The sequence below is a fragment of the Populus trichocarpa genome, chromosome 10 (genome assembly GCF_000002775.5).
Source record: "Populus trichocarpa isolate Nisqually-1 chromosome 10, P.trichocarpa_v4.1, whole genome shotgun sequence".
In the NCBI taxonomy this organism is placed as follows: domain Eukaryota; kingdom Viridiplantae; phylum Streptophyta; class Magnoliopsida; order Malpighiales; family Salicaceae; genus Populus; species Populus trichocarpa.
This window is the reverse complement of record NC_037294.2, coordinates 15561597-15580691: the sequence shown is the minus strand read 5'-3', so window position 1 is coordinate 15580691 and position 19095 is coordinate 15561597. Positions and strand designations below refer to the sequence as shown.

Here is a 19095-nt window from a genome sequence, read left to right as displayed (position 1 = left end):
CACAATTGTGTTACTAAAACAGTATATATATGCTTTTTGTATTTTAATGAAACACAAGTTTCACTAAAATTCCAAATATAATTAATTATTGACATTTGACATCCAATCTATTCAAAGTTAGAATGTAAGTGATCGTCCACATTCGGTCGTTGCTAGGCCACGGTGATTAAGTGCTAGCAGAGGGAAAGACATGTCCCTTGAGCATAAAAAAGTACTATTTTAAACACTTTTATCTATTTGTTTGCTATTACAGATTTCTGGAGAGTTTGATTTTACCAGAAGTTGAGTTATTCATTGGTCATTACGGCCCTTTGGGCCATTGAAACTGGATACCGAGAGAGTTTTTTTCCACCGCCCGGAAGATGGCAACGAAACCCCGTTTGAGTTACAGGAGGCTTGCAAAAGATGGGGCAGTGAGAGTTTTGGTGAATATTGTGGGTCGCTCCAAGAAATTGCCAATCGATATCTTAGAGAAAGCTTTAGACGTAGAGCTCAAAAATGCTGAAGTAACATTTCTGCGTGTCCTTGAGCTTGAAATTGAATTTTGGAACATGAGCCATGGGGGGCCCTAAATGATTTGGTTAGCCTGAAAACCTGACGGGTAAGGGTAAATAAGATTGTTGTTGTGAGTCTGGTGGTTTTAGTAGATGTAAGTGTATTTTTTAAAGTATTTTTTATTTTAAAATATTTTAAAATAATATTTTAAATTTTATTTTTTTATCTTGGCACATTAAAATAATTTAAAATTATTAAAAATTAATTTAAAATAAAAAAATATTTTTAAAACACAAAAACATCCTAAATAATAGCATGCTAATGCTGTTTATCTGCTTCATATGGTGAAATTAAGATGATGTCGGTTGTATCTTTTTTAGAAAAGAAAATGCAGTCTCGAATTATTGGAGATCAAGACATACGGTGCTCATCAGAGATGATGTGGTAGGAACGTCCACGTGGGTACTGCTCAATATTATATTATTGTAAATCGTAGTTTCTTAAACTTTTATGATTTTTAATCATTTTATACCGTTATTTACACTTCAGCCCTTAAAGTTCATTTCTATTGTGTCTTGATCCCTAGTTCTCATGATTGGACTTTGGAGCATTAGTCTTAAAACCTGGACTGCCCGAAGAGTTAACTAGAACAGTGGGTTCGAGTTAACTAAAACATTAAACTAGATTTTGCAAACGGATCAGCAGCCAATCTTGTCTGGGCCAAGTAACTGGATATCATCAGACCAAATCTTTTCGTTTTAAAATGCCGTCTGGTTTGCTGGACTGGGTTGAATTTACTCAATGGCCTTGGATGTGAGGTCAACCCCCAACAATAAACACGACATTGATCTAAAACCTCTAGCCTAGTAGCGGGAAACACCATTTCTTTACATTATCAGAGGAAAAAGAAAAGATAATGTCTATTAACAATCAGGCGAGAAACGTATTCCTCTTGATAACATCCAATCCAATAGAAAAATGTAGAAAAATGCATCAAAGCACTCGATTGTCTATCTTGAGCGCGAGTGTCAATCGATGTTGATGGCCAAATCTTGACTTCATATAAAATCCAATACAGAGGGATTATGCCTGGCTCCTCGTATCAGTGTGAAGCCATGGACAGAAAATGATCGCAAATGTGGTGCTGTCCTTGGCAGCAGCCATTAGAACAATCTGTCAACTTCATTAGCACAGGTGTCGTATTGTAGTAGATTATCTGTGTACAACCTTCAAGTCAAGTCCGAAAATACGGGGTTTTATTTCTGCAATCTTGTAATTAGACAAGGAAATAATACATTTCCATACATTGCATCTGGCTTGGCTGGTGTCACAAGTAAATTTGGCAGCATGGATATGCTCGTGATAAGATCACGAGGATGCATTAAATCAGGAGATAAGATTAGACTGTACGGGACAAGTATAAGTAAAATTCTAATCTCATGTACCAAACAAGGTTGTTACAGAAAACTCATCACTTGAAATATTGGTTGCGAAATTAATTATAATATTGTCCAAGATACTTTCTTTCGTCTTCATGCCCGTCGTAGACTCTAGAAAATATGCAAAAACAAACTAAATATTCATTGAAATAGATGCCAAAGCGCAGCAGTGCAACACGAAAACTGAATTTCCATTCCTCTTTGATCATTTGTACATGATAAGCTCGTTGAATGAGGGGACCATGAGACTTGGTCTCAAGAACCTTACCTAAAACGAACAGGCTGATTGTCCTTGTCCACTCCCGTGAATCTACGAGTGATAACTGTGTGTGTTTATCGTTTATGGTTTATTGTTTATCATACTAGCTGCATAATATATATGTTCACTGACAAAGGTAAGTAATTTCGTTGTTCTTTTTTTCCTAACACGCTGATGCTAATTTCGTTGGTGTACACGAAAGGGGATATGTTCTTATCTTAAAACTACTTCATATGGAAGCAGTTCGTTGGTGCAGGACTGCAGGTGCACCATTTATGGCTCTGACTGACTGGCATAAGAAGGTTTATTTGACCTTTTATCTTGCATCACTGTTAGGAATATTTTGTTCTTATCCTTACAAGGTCTTATCGTGAAGTTAGACTTTATCGTTTGGCTGTAGACCTAGGGTACTGTGTGTTGAATTTGTTGTTTTTTTAATTGTTTTTTATTTAAAAATGAATTAAAATAATATTTTTAAAATATATATATATTTATAATATCAGCATATTAAAATAATTTAAAAAAATAAAAAAATAATAATTTTAATAAAAAAATAGACTTTAATCAACCTTCATTTGGGTCACAATCTCAAACATACTCTTAGCCATTTGTTCTACTTAATTTTTTTTAATTTTTTTCTCTCTCATATCTCTTCACAAATTACAAAAAGAATAGAGAAGAGAAAAACTCTGATAATAAATCACCAATATTATTGGAAAGATCTCAACGATACCAATTGCGACAGGAGTGTATTACACGAGCTATTTGAAAATAAATGAGCTTTGACACATTTGAACATCTTAATTGGCTCACTCTGATCATCATTAGTAATCTTTTTTAGTGTTTTTAAATTCATCTCATCGATATCTTTCTAACAATACTAGTGCTATCGTTATTGTAATTTTTATTTGTCTCTAGAGATTTTTTTTTTTTTTCTTTTTTTTTCATCTTATCTTTTTATTATAAATTATGTCAACTTATTTTTAGAATGAATTTAATAAAATCTAATATTTTTTAGAATGAATTTAATAGAGTCGTATATGACTCGTAAGTCATATATATTATCTACAATTCTTGTGTTATTTTTTTAAATATTTTTTTTTGTAATGAATTATTTTATCTATTTTTTTTTAGTGAAAAAACAAAACTCAAATTTCTTGTACCAGAAAAAATAATGAACTTAATAACAAAGAAAACAAAAACTTTATTCTACAAATATACAAAACCGAAACAAATGTGAACAGCATAACCAGAGAAATCAAAAGCTCAATCCCAAGACAATAAATCATGGAAATAAAACTAGAACAACTAAACTTTGAACATCCCAGAAGCTGTGATGGACTTCACTGAACCATGAACTTGCCATGGGTTCAAAAATCGGTCTGAAACTTCTAGATCCTGATCAGATTCAATGACATTATAACTTGCAAGAACTTGTTGCAAGTTCTTCAAATATTCTGCCAGCTTCAACTTTTCATCCGTCAAAACTTTGTTGTCTGATTCGAGAGCAAAATGCCTTTGCCAAAGTGCAGCATATTTTTTATTGTCTTCATATATCTTTCTCTCCAAGATAGATTTTTCAGTAACCAAATCTTCCATATACTTTTGCCTCTTCATTCTCGACCGCCTTGCAGATTCTCTATTTGAGATCATTCTTTTTCTTCTCTTCTCATCAACCATAGCATTTGGTGGGTCAATTTCAGAGCCTGACGAACCTGCCTTTGCAAAGGATGGTGGCATTTTCTTGATTGATCACTGGACTGATTATAATATATAACTACGGTTGCTAGCTAGCCTTAAATAATGAAAACGTAAATGTTGTTGTGTGAGACTGAAAATTAGACAAGTTCAAGAAAAGACATAGAACCAATACAGAAGGACAACTGATACTGAATGGGAAATTTTCATTCGACAGAACAGTCTGAGATGGTTCATATCATGCAAGAAAGGTCTATGATTTTGAAAACATGACTAAAATCCTGTGAATAAGAAAAAGGAAAGGGAAGGAAAATCCTGAAAGAGTTAATTAATGGAAGAGGAAATAGGAAAGGTGCGGAGGATTTGAAAATCCTGACATGGGTTATTTATAGATAGGATTTTGAGTATAGAAACTATAAAGGAAAGGAAACTTCCAGTTGGGGAAGAAAATAATCGTGTGGCTGCAATTCGATTTCCAGTTGTATTAATGGCAAATATTCAATAAATCTTGCTGTTGATAACTCATAACACAAAGCTTCGAGATATTCTTGCATAGCTGTACTGTTCTTACTGGATAAGATTGACCACTAAAAATTGTATTTTTTTTTTTGGTTGACTAAAAATTCTAGTTGGGAAAACGATGGGGGTAGGTATTTGATCAAATGACAATATAGGGATCCCGGGAATATGGATAGGACCTATAAAAAAATCAAATGACAAGCTATTAATAGGCCAGGAATTTGAAAGGAAAAGTGTAGTCATTTGATTCACGCTTTTTTTTCCTTTTTTTATTTTTTTTTTATTTTTTGGCATCAGATAAAACCACCATGTTTTGAATTGATAACTTCATTGGATCCGAGTTTTTTTTTTTAATTATAGGTACATCTTGATTAATTTTTTAAAACTCTAAAGTTAATGATTATATAAACTTTTATTAATTTTGAAGTTTATAATATTCAAACCGGTGATTCTAGAAAGTAAATTCAGAGATTAATGTGAGAATACTTTTCTCCGAGATTTCTTTTATTATCATGGAATGTGGTTCGGCCATGCACGTCATCATATACCGGCTGATGCTATACTTTTTCTTACATAAATGACACAGCAGCGTCGTTTTTGTTGCACAGCTTGTAACTCTAATTTCAATATTACTTGAAATGATAAATCACCAACATGTCCATTCTCTTAGTAAGTTTTAGGCAACGTACTCCCGATCACCGTATTTTTTCAAAATCTTGGATTTTTTTAAAGAGAGATTCAAATTAATATTTTTTATTGTTTTAAAAATATTATTTTAATATATTTTTAAATAAAACAAATTTTAAAAAATCATTTACGTGGCTAATTCTCATTGTATCACTGTCCTGTACTGTTTATAGTATAAAGGAAATGGCTGAAGATAAGGATTGTCTCAGACTCTGGATCGACACTAATGGCTAAAACCCACTGAAACGTGAGCCAGCGCTTTAAGCCTTTAGGGCCCTTTGAGGTTACAAGGACCCAAAAAGCTAATTTGACTTCCATATCTAAAGTGCATGGTATCCGGGTCAGGAATATCACCTGGGCCCAGGCCATAAAACCCTGTAAAAAAAATCAAAAATAAAATAAAATTTCCCGTAGGGATTAAAGAAAATTAGCTTCTTTAATCAGATCCGTTGTTGTAGGATCTGATCAAAGAAGCAACGGATCCAGACGCCAATTCTGACGAACTACAAGTACTTCAATCTTCACATGAACTATTATCTTTAACAAAAACCTAAACTTAGAAGGGTAATTACTGGGCACCAAGATACATAACAATACAATGACAAAATTTCATTTAAAATTGTATTTTCACTGTAATATAATTGTTATTTTCAAATTGTATAGAGATAGATTGGGTTTTTTTTTTTAGCACGATAAAATTATTTTGTTGCTCTTGAAACCAAAACAAACTGCATAATAAAATAATTTAATTACTTTTAAAATTCAAAATCTAGTCAATCGTCTTCCAGGGGCTTTTATATCATTTCATGTGATTTTTTAGTTACTATTAAGGTGGCTTTGAGGGTATTTTTTTTATTTTAATAAATATTAAATATTATTTAAAAATATTATTGGCATATGCGGGGCCATTCAATGACCTAATTTGCCTTCCACAACAACATTGGAATTGTTTTAGCCCCTCTAGTATGCTGCGATAAATGTGGTCATCGAGCCTTCAATCTTTTACTTTAGATTTAGTCTTTATTTTTTTTATTTTATTTTATTAAGAATAATTTTAAAAAAATAAATTTCTTTTCAATTTCATCCTTATTTATTTTTTTATCTTTCAAATTTAGTCCTCACTCTCTTTATTGTTATTTTTTTATACGAGATAATGTTTTTTTTTAATTTCATCCTCCTTAAGTTTTATTTCCTATCAAATTTAATTTTTATTCTTTTAATTGTTGTTTTTTTATATAATTTTATAATTTAATATTAGATTGGTTGATAATTGAGCTTTTTGATTGAACCCGAATATAGAGTTTAACGAGTTGCAAGTTTTGAAAATCAACCTAGATCTAGAAGGTTTGTTGGGATTTGCTTAAACTCATGTTTTTTAAGTTTCATCATGCATCATTTATTAAATTGGAGATTGAGTGTCATTATTTTTTAAAAACTTTTTTAAATAATCTTAAAAATAATTTGGGTTATTTTGGGTCTTTTTATTTAATTTTCTTTGTTGAATATTTTTTAGCTAATTTTTAAATTGATATATTTTTTTTTCGATTCTATTATTTAATATTAAATTGGTTGGTAATTGAGATTTTTAATTTAGCTCATGTCTAAGATTTAAGAGGTTATTATGGTTTTGCTTAATTTTTTTTTTTTTAAGCTCATATTTTTCCAAAAAATCATAGTTGCATTGTTTTTGGATTTAAATAAGTTGGATATATTGGATTTGATTAAATTTTTTTACGAATATTAGAGATATTCACGGGTTAAGTATATAGTTTTTTTTATCGTTAGACAATAAAATCTGAATAGATAAAATAGACAGCACGTGTTGAAATCTGGTTCATTATCTTCTCGACTCTCATTTCTTTCCTTCCATCTTGCCCATATTCTATTTCAAAACAATGAACACGCTAGGTGCTTACACCTGAAAGTGATTACCTAATTCAATTAAATGAAAAAAATTGGTTCACAGTAGAACAGACAACACATGTTGCATTCTCAGTTGCTCCACGTGATATAGAACTTCATTTTATTTTTTATTTTTTTCCAGAATTGTTGATATTTTAATTTAAAACACGAATCATAAGGGAGTAAGGGGTGAAAAGGTAGGATACAAAGAAATATCTGCACAATCAGGAACAGTTCGAGGATTGAAGATTTTCAATGATATTAGATGTGTTCTGTAACTTCGATTGACTTTTGTTGCAGTCAATTCTTCTTATTGTTGTCACCATGTATGATCTTTCATAAGTAAATTACGAGCTGTTATACATGTATTGATTTCATCTCTAGCACGAAGAACAAGCAAAAACCCTCGTAGAACTACAGTTGCCAATCTGACTAGAAAATCTCAACAGTGCAAAAAATCAAACTTCTCAAAAGTAAAATACAACTCACCTCTCCAGCATGCATAATGACAAACACCAGAAGCCCTCCCTCTTTCACCTTTAAAGCAAAGATTACCATTCAAGCATTGCTTAAGCTTATTGGCGAAGGTCAAGTCAGTGGCATTGGGGAAATTGATTCAGAGTTTGTATCCAGCAAAACCTAGTTTCGTGGCTTAGCCGGGAACAGAGTAGTTAATCATCATTATAATAAAATTAATGGCTTATACTTTTTTAGTTGCATATGTTGCAATCAAAACCAACAGTATGCAAGGCATTTATCAAAGAAATCTGGGTACGTAGGTAGATCAATTAGAAGAAAAAAATACTCATTAACACAAAATCAAAACTATTCTGTTAAAAGAAATAAAAAAAACCACTAACCTGTGGAACAAGATATGAAGAAACTGGAAAGAGTGAGGCTGGAGAGAAAATGATTGACGTGGATGTGGTGTGTTTAGAGTTAACGTAAGTGTGATTGTAGTTACTTTTCAAATAACTTTTCGTGCTGAAATACATGTCAATAATATTTTTTTTATTTTTTAATAATTATTTTTAACATCAGCACATCAAAACAATCCAAAACATATTAAATTTTAATTAAAAAAATTAAATTTTTTAAAAACGTGGTGCAAACCATGTTCCCAAACGGTGTCTACGAAAGTAGCTAGGTTGGGCCTAGTTAGAAGGGTTTTAAGCATTTCAATTCGTAAGTGATCATTATATTTATTTATTAATTTTTTCCACTAATATTTATATTAATCAACTTTAATCGGTTGGATTGATTTGAATAATATAATTATTACAGATATTATAGTTTTTGAACACCCCTATAGTGAGATAAATAAGAGAGTGAAGTTAATCAACTCTCTCCTTGTAAAATCTCAAACCAAGACTATTTTGTTTCTTCATCACTGTAAATCATTTTGGCAATGACGGGAAAATTCTACACTCGAAAGGCCTTGCCTCTGTATCCATTTTTTTTTACCTGATGAAACTTGCTACCCTCTTAAGGGAAAACAAACATGACATTCTTTTATTTAAGATGAGAATTATTACACTGTGAAATTCTCTCTCTTAAAAATAAAAAAAAAAAAAAAAAAAACTTAAGGTACACACAGAAATCTTTAAGGACTTTTAATTAGACTCTCATGAGAAATGAGAATCTTACATATCACTCTTAAGGGAAACTGTCGCGTTTTGTTCCGTAGAAATGTCCCAGTTTCTGTGTCCACCGAAATTGAGATTATATTTAGGTTGTTTATTCGGGGAGAATGCACCAAAGTGTTTCTCCAACTCTGGTTGCTTCTGATTTTCATCGAACATGGCGAATATGTAAGTCTCTATAGCTTTGCCAGGCCTCTTCGGCGTACCTCCTTTCACATGCCTAATCAAATTCGAGAGATAAGTACCTGCGTTATCAGATGTTGTTCCGAATCCTCCTGCCGACGGCCATCCACTCTCGGACACAACAACATCCAAAGTGTTACCTCCTCCAAGTCTCTCGAGGGCAGAGTACAAGGAATCCAACATTGCATCAAAAAGATTCTGATAACCGCGACCACTGTCCCATACAAGTACTGATGGTGAGGTAAACAAAGAATAGGGCAGGGAGATGTCTCGCGGGTTACCAGAATAGCTAAAATAAGTGTAAATATTAGCAAACAAAGGCGTCTTTGCGTATGATAGGTGTCCAACAATTGGGGCCAAGTATGAAATTACATCACCCCTGAAAGCACCTGCTGAGGGAGGATAGGAAGTTCCTATCAGGGTCATGTCAACTGCAATTGAGACCTTGATTTGGTCCTGAAGGCCCGCTGCTCTTACAGCATTAAATACATTTACCAAGGCAGGCAAAACAAATGGGGCCATCCAGGATGTGCCGCCATTGACAGGACTAATTTCATTGCCAACAGCTATGTACCTGAACTTGACACTTGGCCAGAAGTTGAGTACATTATTTTTTACCCATGAATTTGCATCGGAGGGGTTGGAAAGTCTTTGAAGATCTGAATTTGGGACACCTAGCATAACTTCAATGCCTGAATCTCTGAGAGCATTCAGAGCTGCCTGATTTGGATCGTAGAGTCTCATCCGCTTGATATTGTGTTGTTTGTAGAGAGCTATAACCTCTGTGGCAGGAGGAAGGTTGTTGCCCATCATTCCATAGCAAATTCCTACTTGAGCTCCTGAATCACAAAAATTTTGCTGAGCCAAACATATTGGAAATGCTATTTGGCACGAGAAAAAAGTGAACTATATGAATGGTGGACTTCAAGAAAACCATGAGCCGTTAAATATTCACTACGGAAAAAAAAATCGTGAGCCCATCTTTTGATTTTTGCGTGTAGAAATCGGGATTTCCTTTGGAGCGAGGGTGGGGCTCCTGCTTATAAAAAGTATCTTATGATAATTAATTTGGTTGGTGCACATGGTACAGAACGAAAAAACAAAGTCTCTTTTTGCGGGGAGAATACAAAGGACTTTCTTTATATTGGAAATTTTAAAAAGAGGAGATAAAAACACCCAACCTTTTTTTTCTTACTTTAACTAAGAGAATAAATGGCAATATTGATCGTTCAGATAAGGAAGTTCGACTTACACAGAGATGAGTACCTTTTCAAACAGCTTGAAGCCTGCTTAATTAATTAGTATAGCTAACTCTAATTAAAAACTAGTTAATTTCTTTTAGCAGAAACATCAAGAAAAAAATATTTTTACCCCCTTTAACCCTCTAAATTAATATTTGTGCGACATCACAGGTTGTGGGATTAATTTCTACTTGGAGACAACTAAAGGGACTGTTTTTATGAGAATGTTGTGAAACAATTTACGATATTTTAGAATACAGTTGTATATAGCATGTATAAAATCCCCTGAAATATCAGATTATTAATAATTAGGATCTCTAGAGCTATATATCTTGTTTGCATGTGGCCTGTCCGGCCGCGAAGTTCACAAATAAGTTATGCTGGAAATAGAGTTTGCATATTGCAATTTGCAAAATAATCACTCTCTTTAAAGTGCAAAGCAGCTAGCTAGCTAGGGTTTCATGGCATGCCTGCCACCAGCCCCGTGGCTTAGCTAGGAACACGATGCTAGTACTGAAGGCTCGAGGTACATCAGTAGGACTTGATGTGCAAGCCCCGTTAATTAACGTACGTGTCCTTTGATATTGTGAACGGTAAATTAAATCATCCTAACATGAACGAACTTAAGCAACTGAAAAACAGATAATTAAGCACGCACAAACCTGTCATGTCAAGGTTTGCCATGAAGAGCACTCCTAGGAGGAGGAGCATTGCAGCCGTTAAGGAACTAGTCCTACTTCTTGAAGAAAAGCTAGCCATGGAAAATTAGAATGGAGTGATTTGTTTTAGAGGATACTGTGTGATCGATGCGTCTCATTACCACCATTTCAGCTCTTTATATAGGGAGTGATCTTGTTCTCCTTAACCGTAGTCAATGTCCAATTTGCCATTATCTATTGAAAAGGAGAAAAGAAAAGGTTCATGCGCCTGTATTCTCCGCATTCTTATAATGCTTAGTTAACTTTCAGAAATGTCTTCGTCTTTTTTGTAATTAAGCCATGTTGTTGAGTGTCTCTTTCTGATCTCTTAAGTTTGGTTGCGTAGAAATTCTTGCCCAGGTGTGGAAATTGGAAACTAAATGACATGCATTTAGCTGTACATCGAAGACCAAAATCACTAGATTTTTGCGTTGGCAAGAAGAAAAAAAACAGGATAAGATTTAATTAATTAATATCTGGATTACTTTATACTAAAAGTTTAAATGTATGGAATTATTGAATTGACATTAGGATACATCATTTTTTTCCGGTTATTAAACTTCAATCTTAATTATGTGTTGAAACCTATTATATATTAAATATTTAGTCTCTCAGATTTATAATGTGAGAGACTAAATAAATAATTGAGCACATTAGGATAAAATATCAGCCCTTTTTACATGCTATATTTTTCATTAAACTAGAAAAATTGCTGAAAATAATTAAGTAGTTTAAGAAGCTTAGGCAGGAACATTTAATTCTTAAAAAAAAAAATAGGAACTTCGAAACAATTTATCTTTTTTTGTTTAAGCTAGCTTATCCCACTATTATATATATATATATATATATATATATATATATATATATATATATATATATATATACTCGATAAGCAATCGTGATGGAAACCTCAAGGGCCCTCACTCACAGTCAGTAACGCAATATCTTCAACGTGGCCAATGAATGGAAATCTCCCCAACTCCCACATGACCATATTGGTTTAGTCAATTCCTTGCACCCCTTTTTTTTTTCCTTGAAAAACTAACACTTCTTGTAAAATCCGCTGCAGCCATGTACTAATCACACTTGGTGCAGCTGTCCACAAACAAAGCCCCGTGTTTCTTAATTGGCAATTTGCCGCATCCTCGGCACGTATTATAGAAATTCAACTAGCTAGAGCTGCCGAACCATTCAGATTTCAGATTCAATGGATATAGCACGCGTGCATTAAGTAATTTGTACAGTGTTCGGATACTGCTTTCTTGTTTTATTCATAGGTGTTTAAGTGTGTGGTAATTACATTCAAATAATATATTTTTTATTTTTTAAAAATTATTTTTGATATCAACACATCAAATGATAAAAAAAATTAATTTTAAATAAAAAAAATTTCAAAATTCACTCAACTTTTTTATAACGGAATACCAAACAGACCTTAATTGTAGATATTATAGACCGCCTATTTTTCTTTTCTTTTTTTCTTTAAATATGAGGCTAAATGTTCGAGTTTTTAAACGCAGCATATTCCATTGGAGCCTCTAGCCATCTATAGATGTCATCATCCCTGGCGGCTTTGTTGGTATTATAATACATGTTCTTGGCTACTTGTCATTAATGTGCCACCGGCGGCTCCTTTCCTGTTTATGATTTTCTATTTACTAGTTGATATTTTTATCATTGTAGATTACCTGTAGTCTATGGCCTTGACTTTATAGCAACAACTTTGTCCCGGCGGCTTTACTGTAGCTTCGGATTTGATCAATTGAATGTGTCGAGCAAACTGGTTTTACACGAATAGGAAAATTCTAGTTGGAGCGTTCAGGACCACGCCATTTACTTAAAGTTCATTCGAGGATTTATAATTTAATTAGCAAAATGATTTGGATCGGTCATCTTACATAAAGAAAGTTTAGAAAAAGGAAAAGATCGAAACTTTTTTATTATTATTATTATTATTAACGTGGATGTTCGGACTAACTTGTGCGCACCTCAACTAATCTCACAAATCCTGAAGTTAACGACCATGTAAGCCTCAAGTGATCATCATATTAGCAACTACAGGGCTCAAACATAAAATCACAGAGAAAACAAACTTGTTAATCTCAAATTGTTATAATTAGATCACCTCCTAAATAGTTAAAAGATCGAAACTTTTATACCTTGGTGTTACAGCCTTCTTCATGCTACCCCGAGTTTCGATTTCAAATTAGTACATGAGTTTGACAGAAAATTTAGAATACATGTCCCTAAAAAATCAAAAGGAGTAGGTAGACATCATAAAACAAGAAAAAAAACATTTATACACTAATTCTAGGGGAACAAGATGAGATATCACAGACTGGGCTCATGTTAATTTACTCTATTACGTTCACGGAGCAAAAAAAATACAGAGAGAAAATACAGTGATAGCAGGAAGACTATCCATCCAGATACAACTAGTGATGTACAGAGGGGTTGCTTTTAATATAATTTCGACATCCCACTGGCCTTAGCATCGTTGCCCATTATGAGTACTGATGGCCTTTTAAAAAAAAAAAAAAAAAGTTATGGGCACTGATTTTGATGGAAACCCGGCACCAAAAACTAAACGAAATAATAGTCTTAATTAACTAACTATAAATTAAAAGGTATCACCCTTTTACGGTGCAATATATAGTGAAAAGTAGATGGTTTTAGTTATTCGTTTTTTTTCTTTTGTTTTTTTTTATTAATTTTTTTTGTTTAATTTAGTTTGTTAATATTAATTTTTTTTCTATTTAGTTATTACACTTTTATGACAATAATCCCGAATTTAACGAGTTAATCCAGTTGATTCATATTTTTTTCTTTTTCTTCATTAGTTTTTTTCTTTTAATTTTATTTTTTAATATCGTAACTATAACTAAAAGAGGTCAACCTTTCACTGTGGATTGCACTATGCAAGTCCATAGTAAAAGGCGAATACCTTTTAGTTATGAGTTTTTTTTTCTTTTAATTAATTTTTTTTGTTTAATTTAGTTCGTTAATATTTTTTTTTCTATTTAATTATCATACTCTCATGACACGAATTCCAGGTTTAACGGGTTAACCCAGTTGATTCATATTTTTTTTCTTTTTTTTAATTAGCTTTTTTCTTTCAATTTCATCTTTTAATATCGATTTAATTGAGAATTAAACTTCATAATTTATTTTGTTTTGTTTACTTTTCATTAGATTATCGTGATCTCATGAGAGGATTTTATTATACCCCTCCTCTCAAAAGCACCATTCATTGGGAAATTGCTTTGTTTTGTTTTTTCCTTTTCAATTAATTTTTATTTTATTTTTTAATATTAATCTTTTTTATTTAGTTATCACACTTTCATGACACGAACTTGTAGCCAAACTCATATCCAAGGCTTTTAGATCTAGTGTTACAGCCACACCCAAGGCGATTGGACCTGACGTTGCAGCTAGACCCACTTAAACTTGGGTCATGTAAGTTTAATATTATTATTTGTATTATAATTATAATTATTATTATTATTATTATTATTATTATTATTATTATAAATATCATTATTGATATTGTAATTAATATTATAAATATTACTCTTGGATTAGGCGTTGCAGTCAAACCCAAGACTCTTGGGTCTAGCTTTGCATATAGGTCTAATGCTCTTGAATCTTAGTTTTTTTGATATTTTTTATGCCAAAAAAATTGGTCCGTGGTGTAGCGCGGGCCACCTAACCAATAATAGCTAATGCCTATTTATTTTATAGATTGAAAAGAGTTTTTAAAATAAATTAAAAATTTGTGTGTTTTTAAAAAATTTTGATATTAAAATTTAATAAAAAATATTATTTTAGTATATTTTAAAATAAAAAATATCTTGAAAAATAACAATTACCACAAATTTAGAAAAACTATCACTAATTTCAGCACATGTACAAATGTTAAATCAAAGGAGAAATCAGTTTTGGAATTGATTTGTTAAGTGGATTCAATTTGATAACACTAAATAAGAAAGTATTTTATTATAATCACTTGATTCGGATGGATTTTTTTCACCAAATTTGAAAATGAATATGTAGTTTGGATACAGTATAAAATTCACCTTACTTTCGAGTTTTTTTCCTCGGGAAACAAGAAAGAAGAAGAAGAATAACGTTATTTAAATGAATACGAGAGCGTGCTCTGGCTCAATGAACAAGTTGAGAATGGTAAAGTTTTGAATTAAGATATTAAAAAAAAGACAATGTTATTTAAATGAATACGAGACTAAAAATGCATTTGTCAAAAAAATATTAAAAAATAAACATGTTTTATTGTAAATATAATTCATAACAATAATAAAAAAAAATCTTTAACATTTTTTACTTATTCTCATATATAAGGTATTAAAATACAAGGCATTAACATAAAAGTTATCTTCGCCTCTTTTTCTTAGAGCGGGCCTACTAGCATTTATTTGTTTTAATTTGAGTGAGCGCACTATTTTTGAAAAAATTTGTAATTTTTTTTAATTGTTTTATTGTTTTAATATACTGAAATCAAAAGAATTAAAATAATAATAAAAATATTATTTTAATATATTTTTAAATAAAAAATACTTTAAATCACCCTAAGTTAGTATCAAATATTACCTAAATTTTCACTCACAAGTATGCTAATAATGAGCTCAGGCATTTAAAAGCCCAAGATGTAGATGCAGACACAGCCCCCGTGGGCATTGGCTCGAACAAGATGGAAGCCCAAGTTAGTATCAATATTATTTTTAATGTATTTTTTATTTAAAAAAAATATATATATATATATATATATAATAATTTTTATTTTTTAAAATTTATGTTGATATTAAAATGATAAAAATTATATAAAAAAAATTAGAATAAATAAAAATAAAAAATATGGTCCAGCAACGCTAAATAGTATATACAGCAATCTATCTTTTATTTTTAGTTGTTTACGTTTGTTTATTGCAACACATTTATATTCTGCTTCTTCTTCTTTTCATCTTAGATAGCGAAAAGGTGACTTCACTGTCATTAAAAATTTACAGCTGAACATGCCATGTCATTTAATTTCTTGTCATACATCATCCATTTTAAGCTCCAAACAATAACTACGCGTATAATTTAATTGTAACGGCTTATAATCAGACTTAGCAAGTTAAATAAAAATGGAAAAAAATGAAATTATAAAAAATGTAAAAATAGTTAATATAACATGGTCCTTTTATTTTTCAAAAAAAAAACCCATAAGTAAGGCTATGTTTGCTACCATTATTGTTTTAATATATATATATATAGACACACACACCCCGGTGAGTCGATATTTTTAATATAGTTTTGGTGTGAAAACCTTGCCACCCAGTCTTTTTCACAAGATATCGATTAATGAGGTGTTGAGCTGGCACTCATAGTAATAAGAAAAAAAAATCTCAATTATTCAGATTTTAAGTTTGCTTTCATATTATCAGTAGTTCGAATTCTCTTGAAACCACTAAAAGGTTATATGGTTGTTAACTTTAGGGTCTATGAGATTAATTGAGGTGCACAGTGAACAGTGCTAGCAAAACAGCTGCATCTTGCTTCTCTTGAAATTGCGTTTGTATGCTATGTTTAGGTGGGTTCGATGTTTGAAAAACACTGGTTAACACTTTAACCAGACACAAGTGAATTAATTCACTCTGCAATGTTCACTTAACAAAAGTGAACAATGCTGGCGAAACAGTTGCATCTTGCTTCTTTTGAAAATGCGTTTCTATGCTATTTTTTGTGGGTCCCATGTTTGAAAAACACCGTTTAACACTTTAACCAACACAATTTTTTGTGTTCAGTGAATTAATTCACTCTACATGCAAGTGAACACGTGAACAGTGCAATGAATTTATTCACTTGCACTGTTCACGTGAACAATGCGGTGAATTTATTCATTTGCACTGTTAATATGAACGGTAAAAAAATCTAATTTTTTTAATTGTGTTTTATTTAAAAAATTAGTGTTTAACAATGACATTACATAAATTAGAAGAAGATCGCATGATGATGTAGCATTTGCAGAATTTGATCGTAATTCTAATTTTGTTCCTTATTATATTTTACCTGATTTTATTGTACGCTCAAAAAACCATGGAAATTATAGTCATTGTAGGATGAATTTCGTACGTGATGGAATTGTAGATAATTTAATGGAACAATAATTTTTTTATATAAAGTATTATTTATTTCATGATATAATAACAGTAATTAAATCTACAATATTTAAGTTAAAAACCATCAATATTAATATACATCACCAAACACGTTAAATTATTTTTTGTTCAACCTCAATTTCAATCACAGTTTTAACCAAACATATATAAATATAAAACTAATCTCAATTAAAAGTGTTTTTTATAAACATTTTTTTTCAAATCGCAATCATAAAAACTATACTAACATGAAACAAAAGATTCTTTTACTGACTTTGGGAATGACCATGTACTTTACATTACAATCATATCGCATTTATTTTTTATTTTTTAACTGCTATCTAAAATTTGATCTCATGAAAATGGGTAATAAAATAATTAAATTGAAAAGAAGTTTAAAGATAAAAAAAGGAGTTGTTTCATTGCGACAAGTAGCATGACATCTAGAAACTTGCCTGGTTTTTTACCCTACGAGAGATGGTTAGAAAAGTTGGATGTATTTTTTTAATCTATAAGTCAACTTTTCATAATTAAACACCTAATAAATATCATTATCATATCAATAAACCAATATTTTAACTAAAAACACCCATAAATAAATATCAAAACACCGGAAAAAAATATTTTTTCACTTTCATTCTACTTTTTTTATGGCAGGATGAAAGTTTAGAAGCACATTAATTGACATCTTTTTATTGATTGGAATTTATTAGCATCAAAATTAATATTTTTTATTGTTGGGACGTGTCTAATCGATAACTTTATCTATCTCTCACTGATTTTTAGCGAGTTTTGCTATTATCTCCCATGATCCAGGGATTGAAAAATAAACAAAATATACTTTATGACTAAACTAGAATTTCAAAAGTGAAAGGGATAGTACTGGATAAGAAATGAAAATAAGGGGGGGCAAAAAAACACTTTTTTACTGACTCGAGAATGGCCACATGTCCCCCTGCCTTGCATTGCGGCCCGCTCTCGTTTAATCTTGTATTTCATATCATGAACAATGATTCCAACTATTTCTTTTTATGCAGTAGTTAATTTTATCTTTTATAATTTAAAAATTAATCTCACATAATTAGGCAACAAAAAGATTTCATTGAGAGAAAAATGTTAAAAGGATTAAATTGACAAGAAAAGGAGTTTGAATGAATTATTTGGAAAAAAATAAAGAATAAAAGGAAGAAAGAATTGGATTGGTTCATTGGTCATGTGAACAATGATTCTAGTTCAATTCTTTTAGCAGAGTAGTTATTTTTTATTGTCGGATGTGACCAACTAGCAATTTTTTTTCTCTTCCTTGTTTATTTCAACAAGTTTCTCTCTTGTATCTCAAAACAATATGAAAGAAAAAAGTTCGAGGGGTTAGATTTGAAAAATAATAATTTAAGAATCGAATTAAAAAAAATAAAGAACAATAAAAGAAAATAATTGAGTCGGTTCACTTCTCACGTGAACAATGATCCCAGATTCCCAGCCCAATTCTTTTAGCATGGTAACCAACCAGATGAATTATCTGCGCTGGGCCATAGGTTGGGTTATTTTTTTAATATAAAAAAATATTTAGGTATTGTTAATATTATTTTTCAGTGAAAAAAATCATATAATGATTGACTTGATATGATCAAGTTCAATTAAAAATCCAAAAATAATTTGGATGACCGATAAAAACGTAGTTTGACTAAAAAAATTAAAATAATTTTTTAAAAAATTCTAAAATGACAACATACTAGATTCACTTGGGTTAACCTGGATTAACATGTCAAATATATAAACATGGGTTATAAGACCATGATAACCCCGTCATGAAGCAAATCAAAATAAATTATGAAGTTTAATTCTTAATCAATCTAGTATTAAATTATATGATTTTAAAAAATAATTATAAAATTACAAAAAAGCAAGTTAACTTGTCAAACTCGTTACCAAAGTCATAAGACTGGAATAACCTTGAATAAAACAAATCAAAACAAATTACAAGGTTCAATCCTTAATCAATCCAATATTGAACGACCAGATTAAACAAACATTAAAAATCGAGTAAATCAACGAAAACCGTGATTCAGGTCATGAGATTGAGATGATGTTATGGAAAAAAATAAAAAACAATTTGATTTAATCCGAGTTAACCTGTCAAACTTACGAACTTAAACACGAGATCGAGATATCCCCA

General features: G+C 31.1%; 2 protein-coding genes and 1 long non-coding RNA gene across 3 annotated transcripts in view; 1 reads left to right on the top strand and 2 right to left on the bottom strand.

Moving 5' to 3' along the window:
- Nucleotides 1–9450, top strand: part of LOC127905901 (uncharacterized) — a 30579-nt gene extending 21129 nt beyond the window's left edge. Inside the window, exon 2 of the long non-coding RNA XR_008060428.1 lies at nt 9067–9450. This is a non-coding gene — a long non-coding RNA (uncharacterized LOC127905901). The remainder of the gene's footprint in view (nt 1–9066) is intronic.
- LOC7485814 (glucan endo-1,3-beta-glucosidase, basic vacuolar isoform-like) overlaps nt 1–10895 on the bottom strand; it is a 32432-nt gene extending 21537 nt beyond the window's left edge. Inside the window, 1 exon segment of the mRNA XM_052456750.1 lies at nt 10729–10895. Within this exon segment, the coding sequence (XP_052312710.1) occupies nt 10729–10825 (97 nt within the window). The 5' untranslated portion in view covers nt 10826–10895.
- Nucleotides 3378–4283, bottom strand: LOC7485810 (basic leucine zipper 1). The gene has a single exon (XM_002314899.4). It carries the CDS (start codon nt 3931–3933, stop codon nt 3502–3504), a length of 432 nt encoding a protein of 143 aa, XP_002314935.1. The 5' UTR covers nt 3934–4283; the 3' UTR covers nt 3378–3501.
- Nucleotides 10896–19095: the final 8200 nt, after the last annotated feature.